Here is a 12921-nt window from a genome sequence, read left to right as displayed (position 1 = left end):
TATTAGAAAACATTAAATATACATGCGTAACATATATTACTATCATTTTGACAAATAATTTTAAATACATCAAATTTTCTATAAAAAATAATGGCCTGTCTTCTAGTATTTTCAATACTATTATTTTTTATCTTTAAAAGTAATTTATAATGCTAGTAATATTAATCAGAAGTACAAAAATTATTTGTACTTTTTCTTTATAGATATAATTTAAATTCTACAAGCTAGTGGGAGAGATGAAGCAAAAATGGATAGATAAGATTTAATGTTACTATCTTTCATAGCCAAATATCACAGCATAGTTTACGATATGACAAAGTGTGATAGCAAATGATGTAGTTGCTCTCATTTATGTTCAAATGAAGTATTAAAATAATTATTTCTTTTTCTTCTTATAAAATTACATTGTATGTCATTTTCATAACATTATACTCTTTGAAGCCTACTCTAACTTTATTACATCTAAAAGGAATATTTCATATTATACAATATTTATTTGTATTTTTCTTTCTTATTACTTTCTTATATATTTCTTATGTTCTACTTCTTATGAATCACTTATATCCAAAATTATTCTCCGAGATCAAAAATAAACATATTACAATATACTCAATATATTTTACGCGCGAGTGCTTAACTTAAGCTGGTTTTCTGTGATTTGTTTCAACTCTGTAAGCTTTACTTTCATTGGCTGAAGATTTGTGCCCATCCATTCATCAATCATAAATGGAAAGAAGATACTTTCCATTTGAACTCTTAAATATCCCTCCAAAGATGATAACTCCAATAACAAACTATATATAAACTTTAATGAATTACAATAATGTTGATGTAACAAAGCTATGCTATAAAGCGTTATAATACTTACTCTGTAAATGCAGGTATTAAACTCTCCAATTGCATAGGATTTGTATGATTGTTAGCAACTTGCCATGGATTCATCCAAGTTGATATTCTATTTAAATTTATATTCATATAAGATGCATATATGTATATATATATATATGTATATATATGAAATAATATTATATAAAACTCATACAACAAATAATGCTAATATACTCTACAAACTTCCTTATACTTACTGCTCGCTGATTATAATATTGTGATATTTAGTTTTGAAATTTATAAACCACTCAATACCAATTGCCACTTGCCATCCAGGAAACAACAAATTATTTGGTATTGATGCTGGTCGTGGCTGAGGTATTATATGCAATGGATGATCTATGTATCCTAGGCTCTTAGCAACTTGAATATGTACTTGTTCTGAGTAACCATGGAGCCATACTTTTAAGCACAGTGCTAATGATGGTATTGCTGTAGGCAACAACTCACACATTGTAGCATAATGATCATACCTGAGTACAAAAATAATTTCCAAGAAACTATTATTACGTATAATTTACGAAACATTTACCTTGACCATCCAGTGAATGCTGTTCCACGAAATTCATGAACTTTATTTACATTAATGCCTAATTCTTCTAGCCATTTCTCATGATTACTTATATGGTTTCGAATTATCGGGATGTGTTGACAAGATCCAGTAGCACCTTTAAATGCAGTTGCTGCCCAAATGTGTGGAAATATAGCGCTATATTTGTCCCAGATATCTGAGAAGAACATTGATTTATAATTTTATTGTATTTATTTGCATAAATAAATCAGGCTATACCTTGAGGTAGAGCAAAATTATCTCTAGGGTTGTAGTGCCAAATCATTGGTTCAACATATTTCCCTATATAATGCTCTACAATCAAAAATGATATAATTTCAGTAATTAAAAAAAATATTGATCATTTAATAAATAGAATTAATTCAAATACCTTTCAGCACCTGAAAGTCTATTGACCTCAGCATATCATCCCAGATTATTATCTTCAAATAAGGATATGTTTCTTGTATATATTGTGCAATTGCTAAAATGTGCTCCAAGTATAAAGACGGTTTCCCATGTTTACTAGCTGCAGCCCGTTTGGTACAAACAGAGCAAAGACCAAGATGCCAGACTTCATCAGCACCTATGTGTAAGTATTGTATATCTGGATGAAAGCTCACTATTTGACGAATTAAAGATGTTACTAATGGTAAAGTTCGTGGATTAGATGGACATATAGAGCTTGGGAAGCGTTCTACTTCACGTAAAGACCGCCATTCATCATGTTTCAGAACAAACTGCAATAATCCATAGATATAAGTTAAAATATGATTCTATCTATACTTATTGTCATTTATTACTATTTATTTATTCACCTCCATATGTCCAAAAGTTTGTACCAATGGTACAACTGCCAAACCACAATCTCCTGCTATCTGTAAGATTTGCCTTGCTTCTTGAACTGTATATCCGCTGGCCAAATTGATCGGTCTGTTGCTTCCTATTGGAATAAGCTCTCGATTGTACGGGAAGGTATCCTCCCATTCTAAGAGTAACCCAGTAGCACCCCATGCTCTTATCAAAGGAAATAACTGTAATATGTGATATAAATAATAATTATCTGCTAATATTATTAATCCAATTATATATTAGCATATATTCAAATGTGTAATTATATAGTATTGTATTTAATATTAATTTATTTTATGTAACACAACAAAGTTCAAAACATCATTATAATAACTAAATTTACCATGTAAATAGAATTTCCTGATAATTATTTTTTTTAACTTAAGCAATTAAATCATAAACAATAACTAACTAAAACTCGATTTAGTTATGAGGAATTGTGTATAAATAAATATTGCAAGTGTCACTTAACTTTTTTTTAAGTCTGAATGAATCACGTTACTATGCATTCGTGCGTGACGCACATTCCATTGTCGCGCCAAATTTACATACATAGAATTGTCGTTTCCCTTTCTTTCTTGCCTTTATAAATCTAAGAATGAAGGAAAACTAAAGTTTGTTCATGCAATATAAATGAAAATATATTTCTATTAATTGTAAAAATAATGATAGGATCTATTATCGCAGTGCATTATTTAAAAAGAAGAATGTGAGAAACAGATATGTACGCATGAAAGTATATAAACAAAATGATTGTTTATTTGCTCGACAAACCTTTTCGAAATAATTAACTCGCGGAGGAGCGCCCTTCAAATCAAGGTGGACAAGTCTGGAAAATAAATTTTATTTTTCTATAACATAACATTTTAAGAATTATAAAGATTTCTCAAAAATTTATAACACGATATTTACCTGTGCGAGCCAAACGTCAAGGCGTCCATCTTTTCTCCATCACTACAACGTTAATTAATGTAACTGTAAAAATTTATCTACGCATGTAATTGATAAAAAATAATTTTCAATAAATATTTTATATTTATAATGCTTTCTTATGTCATTTCTATTTATAATTATTTTTTCCATCGACAATAGTTTATTCGATAACCTATTGTGGAAGTACGAAATATTCGCGCCATTTAAATTTAAATGCAAGTAAAACATATATGTATGTATAACTGTTACTTTATATATCAATGTCAATACGAAACAATCAGTTTACATAATTTAGCAAAGAACGAATAATATGTCGATTGGTTATACGTCCTGATTATGATGATGATTGTGCATAACGATTGAAAGAAGGAAATAAAATACATATGGATATATATATACACACATACATATTTATATATATATATATATATATTTACGATTTTATGAAAGTGTATAATGAATTTTGGAAACATAAACATTGAAAAAAAAGAAAAATAAAAATAAAAACATTTTAAAATAAAAAAGAAATCTATATTCGATGAAATATAATTTTATTCTTTATTATACGATATCAGCCTTATAGGAAGTGTTACAACTGCTGTGTAGAGTGTTAATTCTCAAACATGAAGCATATCGGTCATATTTCTAACAATTACATGAGTGATTATATTGTGCAGTTGTGGCAATTTTTGTGATTAATCTGTATGTCTCAAATGACATTAGTTCACGCAATTACTATTTCTTTGTATTTTCTCATAATACCATCGACCGAGATCTTTCATCTCTTTTTTTTATCTACATACACTTCGAAATAGAATTAAACTTATGTAGTAACACTTCGGTTTACAATTGTTGACAGAGGATCGTACGTTGAATATGTAATTATTACATATCTTTTTTTTTGCATTTTAAAGCTTGTAGATTGATCGTTATATTGATCTATCGCGTATAATTTGTAACATATGTCCCTCTTAATATCAATTTCCCGATAAACGCATAGGAAATTCCTTTCGCGGGACGATGTACTTCGCGTAATATCCTTGTCAATGAACACAATACGGAAACCCGTTTTAAGTAGAGTACAATAACATAAATTGCTAGTTTTAACATAAAAATACAAGAACAAAAAGTGCAATGAACATTTGGCACTTCGGTTAGGATTGCTTTCTTCTTTCTTTCTTTCCTTTTTTTTTTCAAAAAATAAAAAAAACCTAATAAAGCAGAAACCACTACTACTAAGGAATTAAAATTGTATTCTTTTCGCATCTTTCACTACGAAAAATATTCCCACGCGATAAATTACAAAAACGCATTTTTTTTCTATAAAGCATCTTTAAAATCTACATCACGACATTTAAAAAAAAAAGGTACAACGGGCAACCACAAAAAATTTGATAAACAGTGATTTTATTATATACAGTCGAGCGAAAAGATTCGCCTTAATTGGATAAAATTATTATCCTCCTCGCAATACGTTTGTACAAAATTGTTTCATCCAAGGACTGCTGACCCAACGTACCTCGAATAAAAAATCATCAAATAGCAAATGTATTAAGTCGAAAATTTAATTAGTTAACGAATTTAAATAGATCGAATTTTTAATATGATAATTAACGAAGTACGGTGTCATCTATCCTTGGCGTCTTATGTATAGACATGTCAGGTCAGAAATATAACAACAGTCAGCGACATACAAAAATTGTGATCTGTCATTTAAAAAAATTGAGCTAATCTTAAAACTATCCTTACATTATTATTTAGGACACAAACGAGGGAAGTGATCGCCAGAGGCACTCAGCTTAGTTCATCAAACGCAAAAATATGTCGACACTAAACAAATTGTATAAACACGCTTACTTTGTATACTTTGATAATTTACAATTAACAGTTTAGATGACGTCACATTTATCTATACTAATAAAGCAATATCCTTTACTTTTACAGTTGAATTGTAATTGTTATTTTTCGCTTGTCTTTCAATTGTAATTAATTTGATACTAATGCATAGATCGATAATAACCATTATTTGAATTTTCAATGGCATTATATGCCTTATCTGCAGTTAAATATGTAGAATTTTGTAGATAACTTTAATTTCAATATTCTCAACATTATTTTCAATATTAAAACTTCATAATTATGCGTGTCTGTTGATACATTAAGAAATTCAATACGTTTAAGAACTTAAGTCTATAGCCCATCATTAGTCGTGATAAATAAATTAATTATACGATTAAACATTTACACCTTACTATTTCGTCCATATTCCAAAATTTGTTTATGATAAAAAAGCAAATACCTGAAAAACAAAACGATCTTTCTACAGTTCCTTAATCATAATATAAGGTACATTATGTTTATGATTATGAACTCACCCTTCGCTAGTTAAGACATCTTTTAATTTTGCTCTTGTTATCAAATGGTCATCGCATTTAAACCATTGATCCCTTTGCTGTCTTATGAAAGCTGTATAATGTCCTGTCTCAAGAGAACCTTCGTGATTTATTACAGCAAACAATGAGTATCGGTTGTCGCTGAACGCCATATCTTCTCCATTTTTTGGCAAGCCATCGATCATAGCGCTATTATTATTACCATTACGTCTGTGTGACATGAAAGGAGTCATGTCTAATTGTTCCGGAAAAGAAATGAATGTAGAGATTTTTTTGTCTTGAATGCTGGAGTGTTCAAATCGCTTCAGATGAAAACTAGCTACGATCGGTAGTTGCTTCATTGTTAATTGCTTCGTACTTTCTTGATAAGTTTGACAATTACTGCATTTAATTTTTGCACTAGAGCCTAAATGTTCTGCGCGCGTAAATCTCTCTAAACAATCTAATAACGAGGTAGGAGGTCCAGAATTATCGGATCCTGATGCGCCAGCCGCGGTACCTAAATCCAAAGATATGTCCCAGAAAGGATCTATCGTAGTCGAAACTCCACTAAAAAAATAATGAACAATGGTGAGAATATATACGTTAAATGCATTCCAATAATTTTTAATAATAATAAATAATATCGTACTTGCATGCCTGACAAACAACATCACTCTGAAGTCCACCAGTAAATATTTGATCGATAATGCAATTACAGTGATGAGGGTTATCTTTTACCAAAATTGGTGCAGCTTCGCAATGTCTATGTAAGACATCCAAAGTAGCGATAAAAAATTCGTGCGCATCTTGCTGTTCATACCCTGCTAGATGCCTCGCATGTGTCCAGATTAAGTGAAGTAGTTTATGAAGCGTTAGAGGTGCTTTACTACCGGAATAAAATTCCTGAAAAAGGTGGGACACTTCACAGACTAGGCAGCGAGTGGGTTGTGGGCAGTGATGACGGTCAGCCAGGAAGTAGTCTCGTAATAGTGGAGTGTGTATCAATGCCTGTACAATACAGTTCATGAAACATGTGCTGCCAAGATTTATAAGTCCTCTTAGACCTAAAGCATCAAGAAACTTTGTGTCAACATCTTATATCATGATTTTACTTTTAAATTATCTCTTAAATATTCATAAATATACATTTTTCTACATTTAGTAGGCATACATAGCTCTAAAAAAAGTACCTATTGTAGAATTTTCTACAACACGCCTTCGCCGTGGATGCTTTCTCAATAATTCTGCCTCTATTTGAGTAGGTTCCCAAGCACGATAAAATTCTCCAAAGCTCAATGATTTTGCTGATTCACTCCATTGTGCTTTAGCAACAGATAACAATTCTCTATCATAAACATAATCGCCGCATTGGAAGCACAAAATATTACCATAACATAAATCCACAGCTGAAACACGCATAAAAATTTGACATTTTTAATATTTTATTGTGGTATATTACAATGAAATCATTAAATTATTAATAATTACAATATAAAGATATCCATTAAATCTATTACCTAAAAAATGTTTCTTCGTTTTTGCATGCTCCTGTATGTGACCCTTCACATAGCAACCGAAAAATATACAATGGAGACAAGAATGAAGACGATCTTTGTAAGTTTTACAAGTATGACACAAGCAGCTTACAGCCTGCAAAATAGAATTAATTATTATATATAAAAGTTACATTAAATATGTAAATATAAAAATTAATATTATTATACATCTTTAATATCATTATTTCTGCAAACCGAAAATCCAATGGAATAATAAATTAGCAAAAAAAAAAACCTCTATTATTTTGTTTTCCGTGTGAATTAAAAAACCATCGACCATCAAAGAAATATTTCGATATGTTATCACAACGTAACATCTTCAAAAAAATAAATATAAATTACAAAAACGTAATAGAATTATCTTAACTATATGTTTATCTGTTTATCTACCATCTGCAGTCCAAGTTCCGCGAAACCTTATAAACCTGATTAAAGCAAAATGAATACATTATTTTTTGTAAGAAAGCTAAAGGTACACAGATCAATGTTACGTCCCTGGAAATCGTGAATGAACTATACATAACCAAAGAAAAACGTGAAGTAGCATACATACATATATGATATTATAAAGCAACATAAAACAGATGTTACGTTAGGTCGTCGGTTTCTCTATCATCGTCTACATGATCTATGACTCGAGCAGTCAAGAGTCAGAGACAAGATCAAAGATAAAGAGAGGATAAACGTAGTGAGGAAATGGGAAGGCAAAAGAATAATATAGATAAATAAACAAAAAGGAAAAAGAAATAGACCAGGATATATAAAAGATTTTGCATAAATAAAACCAGCATTCCTTTCTTTCTTAAATTTGTTCATAACAAAATGTAAATAATGAAAAGTCCAACATAAAAGTTCCCCTAACATAGGGAAATTCGATGGTTGGAAAAAAGATAAGGAAAACTAACTAGCGCATGGTAGGTAGAAAGAAAAAGAAAGATAGGTAGCGACGGCGCGTTTGTCATGCATAGGTAAGATATATATATATATAATAAATATATGTAATATATATATATATATATACGCATATGAATAAAAAGATAGAGAGAGGTTGAAAATGATAGAGAAAATTGGTAGGAATCGCGCGTGATAAGAATAAAAGTATAAAGAATTATAGAAAGATAATAATAAAAGTTTAAGTTGAATGGTGAACCACGCGAAAAAAAAAAGACAATCGCACCTTCCTTACGCGTGCCTCGGTTGATGTGCTGGTCACGAAATAGGAGTGTATCACTTTGTATGGCTGGATGCCCTTCGCTGCTTTGAAATTATTCAAGTGTATGCAGCCATGGTCGCTCATCTCAGGCTCGCAGCTTGAGCGACGTTGGCGTGCCTCCACGACGTCGTCGTCCTCCTCCTCCTCCTCCTCCTCCTTTCCACTATCGTCCTCAGTCCTATGAGGACGTCAACGCCGACGGCACCGTCGATGCCAGCAGTGACCCTTGACTTGCAAGACGGATTACCTTCGGTGTTATTCCTTCTCTTCCTTCTCCTCCTTGCAAGAGAATCTGACAACGTCGATCGGGAGGAGATCAACGTAGAAGCCTCCCACCGGCGCGACGCGCACGACGGCGACGACGACGACGACGGCGAGCCGACGACGACGACGACCGAGGCGACGACGTGGAGTGCTTGCTCGACGACGGCAACGGAGGCGACGATGGAGGAGGCTCCTCTACGCGGGGGGTAGCACGCTGGCTTTGGTATAAGCGCGCGTGTCGTTGACATGGAAAAGCGCGTGAGCTTTGGAAAAGAAAGATCTCGAGGGTTTTGCCCTGTCCTAACAAAAATTACTACGTGCGATCACGTCTTCGTCTTGTCTCGTCTCGTCTCGTCCAGTCCCGTCCCGTCCCGTCCCGTCCCGTCCCGTCCCGTCACGTCTCGTATCGTTTCGTTTCCTATCGCTGTCACACGGCGCCTATGTCTCCCCCTAGACACCAAAAGAGATTCGAGAGAGAAAGAGAAAGAACGCGCGCATGAGAGTGAGAGAGTGAGAGAGAGAAAGAGAGAAAGACTGAGGCAGACACAGAAAGAGAGGAAGAGAAAAAAGATAGATAGACAGATAGACAGACAGACAAAAACAGCACACTTTACGAGAGAATCGTCGAGAAACGATTGTCGAACCAAGAACGATGGAGATAACGGGCCTTCCGATGAACGAAATTGACGCTCTCGTTCGTCCTTTCTCCTATTCCACGTTTCTTCACCCGGCTGTTCACGGACACCAGCCGGTCAGTGCAGGCGGTGCCGGTACGAAGTAGCCTCACTTTTATCCCCACTACTACTATCATCATTTCACATTAAAACAGGAACGTCACTGTCAAGGGCGCGTTCTCGGGGCTCCCTATGATTCCTCCAACATCGATAGTATATCATTAACAACCTTATTCTTTCTACTAGTGATTTTATTGGTTGTACCCTTTGTTTATTAAACCAATCGCGTTGTAGCGTACGAATAACAAGAATAGCGATTGGTTTTTTAATTAATTCTTATTTTTTCAAGAAAATAATACTCTTTTCTCTATTCTTATTATTTAGAAATCTCAAATAATTTATTAAGCCAACAATATTAGTATTTTAATTGTGGCGATAAATTCATAATTTCATCAAATGCATTTAATGTAACATTATAAAACAATTCGATCAAGAATACAATATTAATTTGAAAGATAAATGTTCGTTAGAAATAAACTTCAAATAAATAAACTAAAAATTAATATCTTTGAAACTATTCTGTAAATTGTAAATGAACACGTTTTAAAATTTTGTATGTGGCGCACCCTTTCGAATAATTTCGCATTCTTGTTTTTACGCGGTCCATGTGGTCTGATGTGGTCTCGAATATTAAGTGACAATATAGCGGACGTATTTGATTTTGTTTAAATCATAAGTGATATTATTTTTAGTATAATATAATGGAAGAAGTTACAAAGTGCAGTTACATCAATTGCCGTGATCTTCGAGAAAAAGAACAAATATTTCACGAATTACCAGTAAGCGATATTGGTTTATGCGTTAAATGGCTGGTAAACAGTGGTCATGAATATTTAATTGGACGCGACTTTGCAACTTTACGATCGATGAAATTTTTTGTATGTAGTAATCATTTCAAAAGTGATTCTTATTTAGCTAAGGGAACGCTGAAAGAAAATGCTGTACCCCAACCATATTGGTATTCTAATACTGTTGGAAGAATTAATGATATATCTTATGTGAGTCATTTTTTTATACAATTATATATGTAAATGAAATATACATAAATATATTGTTAAATTATTTTGAAATGTTTTAGATTGAACACGAACCGAAGATCGATCAAGTTACAGGAAAAACATATATGCACCGTGCTCACAACATTTTTCAATTTAAAGAACAAAGTGCAAATGTAACAGATAATACTACTTTTCATGAGGAAGGCTGGTGTAGAACTTGTGCTATGAAAAAAAATAATGTAGTTAATATGACATTAAAGAAAAGAAATACTGAAATGAGTCTTCTTTCAAAACTAAAATTATTGATAGAAATTGATGATGAAGATACATTGCCACTAAATATGTGCTATGATTGTGTAAAGAAATTGGAACAATCCTTTCAGTTTTTTCAACAAATTTATATAGCAGACAATACATTGCGTCATATTTTTCCTAAAGGTCAATTAGATAATGATTGCTATGGTATAACTATAGATAGAGTAGATGGCTGTGTTAGCGATATAGAATTTGATCCGATATTACCGTCTAATGAAGATGATCGATTGTCAATAAATCATGAAAGTAATAATGTAATAAAGCCAAAATTGTTAGATACCAAAGATAGTGAAAGATCTTTATCTAAGAAAGTCTCAACGAATGAAAAATTGTTAAAAGATACATCTGCCAGTGATAAGTATGGCACTGTATTTTCATTACTTACAGATACTTGCCACAGTGATGAAGAACTTCATTGGACAGATGTTTTAAATGCAATAGAACGCCAAAAGATTACATTTTTGCGAAGACAAGTACCTGTACGTAAAACAAAAATATCTTGCGAATTCTGTATTAGCAAGTTTAGATTAAGACGTCAGTTGAAGACACATATAATTACTCATCACCCTAAACTGATTAGAACTATGTGTATGGATTGTATTACATATTATGAAAATGAACTCCTTCTCTTAGAACATCGTGCTATTGAACATAATGATGATCAATGGTATAGATGTGATTATTGTCAAAAAGTTTTTTCTAGAAAAAAGGGTTTGAGACTTCATATCACTAGATCACATACAAGAAGAAAGTGCTATTCATGTGATTTATGTAATCAACAATTTGTATCAAAACAAAATTTATCTTTACATATTGAAAGTGGTCATCTATGCGTGAATATAAAAAAGGAAAAAACGCTTGATGAAACGCTTAAAGATGTATGCATGATTAGCTTTGATGTTGATAATGCTGATCAATCCAATAATTTAAAGACTCCTATGGAAGAACAAAAGATAGCAGATGTATCTATAGATAAAGATTTTAATCATATGGAATTATCGTCCACTTGTCCTAACAATGAATCACAATCCATACACTTAGAAAATGCTGTTCATTCTGTTGTCGAAGAACTTATTGAAAGCTAATGTTTTACTTACTTTATATATTTATGTATATTTATATACATGGAAATGTATGTGGGACTTTATGATTAGAACCAATAAATGTAAAGTAAAGAGATAATTGATATCTTGCAATAACTACGAAATGTGATAATTTACGATTACAAAGAAACAGATATTGAAAGGTATCCCCACATAAATTGAAATATTACAATTATTTAAGATATATACTCTCTATAATTATATTATAATTAAAGAATAATTAATTGCATACACATTATATATCTTTTTTTTTCTTTTTTTTTTTTTTTTTTTTTTTTGACAATAAAGATATTTGTAAATAGAACTTTAATGAATGCATGAATTTTCAATTTGAATTATTGTAAGATCAGTCTCTTTTCTAAGGGCGTACATGACATTTTCTTTGTCAAAAATATCGATTTTTTTTTCTTTTTTCTAGAAGTATATTTCAACAATATTTAATCAAAAAATGAGATAAAAATGTTTAAAAACTATGAAGTTATAGCGATAATAGCAATAATGCCATCAGATAATGCTCTCAGATCGAATAACTATTCTATCCTCTAATTTTTCTCTACCGTTTTATTCTATTGCAATTCTGTTATGTATGTAGCAAATATATGTAAAATTTGCAAGTGTTAGAAAAAAATTTGAGAAAAAAACATCTATCAAAGTACAAAGAATAGAAATGAAATTTCAAACACATTTTTCTCAAAATAATAAATAAAAATACTTGGAAAGTTGTAATCAAACTTTCTCAGAAACTACTAAATCGATTGAACATTTTCAGAATATTATTAATGTTAAATTGAAAAGTTTCTCTAGAGTCTTTTTTTTTAAATAAGGACGAAAGGACGATTTTACCCTGGAAAGCAATACATAAAATATAAAAGTTCTATCTTTTTATAGAAACAAAATTTTAAAAATTCAATTCACGGGTACTATATTTTACTAGAATACAACTGTTTCATTATTTTCGATTAAAAATATTACTATGTTAATTTTGGTATTATGTTCTATTAAACGAGGAAATATTTTTTCTAATAAATAATATAGGTTTAAAAAAAAAATAATCGAGGAGTGTCTCACTTTTTTTCCCAAAAGTTATGTACATAAAAATTCAAAAAGTGGCCTATTATCCTTGTTAATATAATCTCTCCA

The 12921-nt window shown here is 31.4% G+C and overlaps 3 protein-coding genes across 8 annotated transcripts; 1 reads left to right on the top strand and 2 right to left on the bottom strand.

The window, feature by feature from the left end:
• Positions 1 to 17: 17 nt before the first annotated feature.
• LOC118449035 (hexosaminidase D) lies at positions 18 to 3266 on the bottom strand. Of its 2 annotated transcripts, none has more exons than XM_035883136.2 (9): positions 3203 to 3265; positions 3065 to 3119; positions 2257 to 2472; positions 1830 to 2178; positions 1679 to 1753; positions 1421 to 1616; positions 1086 to 1361; positions 869 to 955; positions 18 to 794 (listed from the first exon to the last, which is right to left on the bottom strand). In XM_035883136.2, exons 1-9 carry the CDS (start codon positions 3229 to 3231, stop codon positions 620 to 622), a joined length of 1458 nt encoding a protein of 485 aa, XP_035739029.1. In that variant the 5' UTR covers positions 3232 to 3265; the 3' UTR covers positions 18 to 619. The 2 variants fall into 2 exon arrangements, with proteins under 2 accessions (XP_035739029.1, XP_035739049.1); XM_035883156.2 differs by having other exon boundaries at positions 613 to 805; positions 3203 to 3266.
• Positions 3267 to 3778: 512 nt separating this feature from the next.
• Positions 3779 to 8467, bottom strand: not (ubiquitin carboxyl-terminal hydrolase nonstop). 4 transcript variants are annotated; one of them, XM_035879391.2, is made up of 7 exons: positions 8332 to 8467; positions 7116 to 7248; positions 6987 to 7004; positions 6789 to 6920; positions 6248 to 6662; positions 5599 to 6165; positions 3779 to 5522 (listed from the first exon to the last, which is right to left on the bottom strand). In XM_035879391.2, the coding sequence occupies exons 1-7, from the start codon at positions 8449 to 8451 to the stop codon at positions 5465 to 5467; spliced, it is 1443 nt and encodes a 480-aa protein (XP_035735284.1). In that variant the 5' UTR covers positions 8452 to 8467; the 3' UTR covers positions 3779 to 5464. The 4 variants fall into 4 exon arrangements, with proteins under 4 accessions (XP_035735284.1, XP_035735276.1, XP_035735315.1 ...); XM_035879383.2 differs by having other exon boundaries at positions 6789 to 7004; XM_035879422.2 differs by having other exon boundaries at positions 6419 to 6662; positions 6789 to 7004.
• A 795-nt stretch (positions 8468 to 9262) lies between these two features.
• LOC118447430 (uncharacterized) lies at positions 9263 to 12847 on the top strand. 2 transcript variants are annotated; one of them, XM_035879363.2, is made up of 3 exons: positions 9263 to 9401; positions 10058 to 10363; positions 10444 to 12847. In XM_035879363.2, exons 2-3 carry the CDS (start codon positions 10067 to 10069, stop codon positions 11761 to 11763), a joined length of 1617 nt encoding a protein of 538 aa, XP_035735256.2. In that variant the 5' UTR covers positions 9263 to 9401; positions 10058 to 10066; the 3' UTR covers positions 11764 to 12847. The 2 variants fall into 2 exon arrangements, with proteins under 2 accessions (XP_035735256.2, XP_035735246.2); XM_035879353.2 differs by lacking the exon at positions 9263 to 9401 and having other exon boundaries at positions 9519 to 10363; positions 10444 to 12810.
• The last annotated feature ends 74 nt before the right edge of the window (positions 12848 to 12921 follow it).

The sequence above is a fragment of the Vespa mandarinia genome, chromosome 8 (genome assembly GCF_050613455.1).
Source record: "Vespa mandarinia isolate Hongniang chromosome 8, ASM5061345v1, whole genome shotgun sequence".
NCBI classification, from domain to species: domain Eukaryota; kingdom Metazoa; phylum Arthropoda; class Insecta; order Hymenoptera; family Vespidae; genus Vespa; species Vespa mandarinia.
Note: the sequence above shows the minus strand (reverse complement) of the source record. Positions and strands in the feature narration are given on the sequence as shown.

Excerpts from the sequence above, each read along its gene's own strand:
- LOC118449035 (XM_035883136.2), bottom strand. The coding sequence starts at position 3,231 with ATGGACGCCTTGACGTTTGGCTCGCACAG. Across the intron at positions 2,179-2,256 it reads AAACTTTTGGACATATGGAG|TTTGTTCTGAAACATGATGA; the intron begins GTGAATAAATAA and ends GGATTATTGCAG. Across the intron at positions 1,362-1,420 it reads GCATTCACTGGATGGTCAAG|GTATGATCATTATGCTACAA; the intron begins GTAAATGTTTCG and ends TTTTGTACTCAG.
- not (XM_035879383.2), bottom strand. The coding sequence starts at position 8,451 with ATGAGCGACCATGGCTGCATACACTTGAATAATTTCAAAGCAGCGAAG. Across the intron at positions 7,249-8,331 it reads CCGAGGCACGCGTAAGGAAG|GCTGTAAGCTGCTTGTGTCA; the intron begins GTGCGATTGTCT and ends TCTATTTTGCAG. Across the intron at positions 6,663-6,788 it reads TGTAGAAAATTCTACAATAG|GTCTAAGAGGACTTATAAAT; the intron begins GTACTTTTTTTA and ends TTGATGCTTTAG.
- LOC118447430 (XM_035879363.2), top strand. The coding sequence starts at position 10,067 with ATGGAAGAAGTTACAAAGTGCAGTTACATCAATTGCCGTGATCTTCGA. Across the intron at positions 10,364-10,443 it reads GAATTAATGATATATCTTAT|ATTGAACACGAACCGAAGAT; the intron begins GTGAGTCATTTT and ends GAAATGTTTTAG.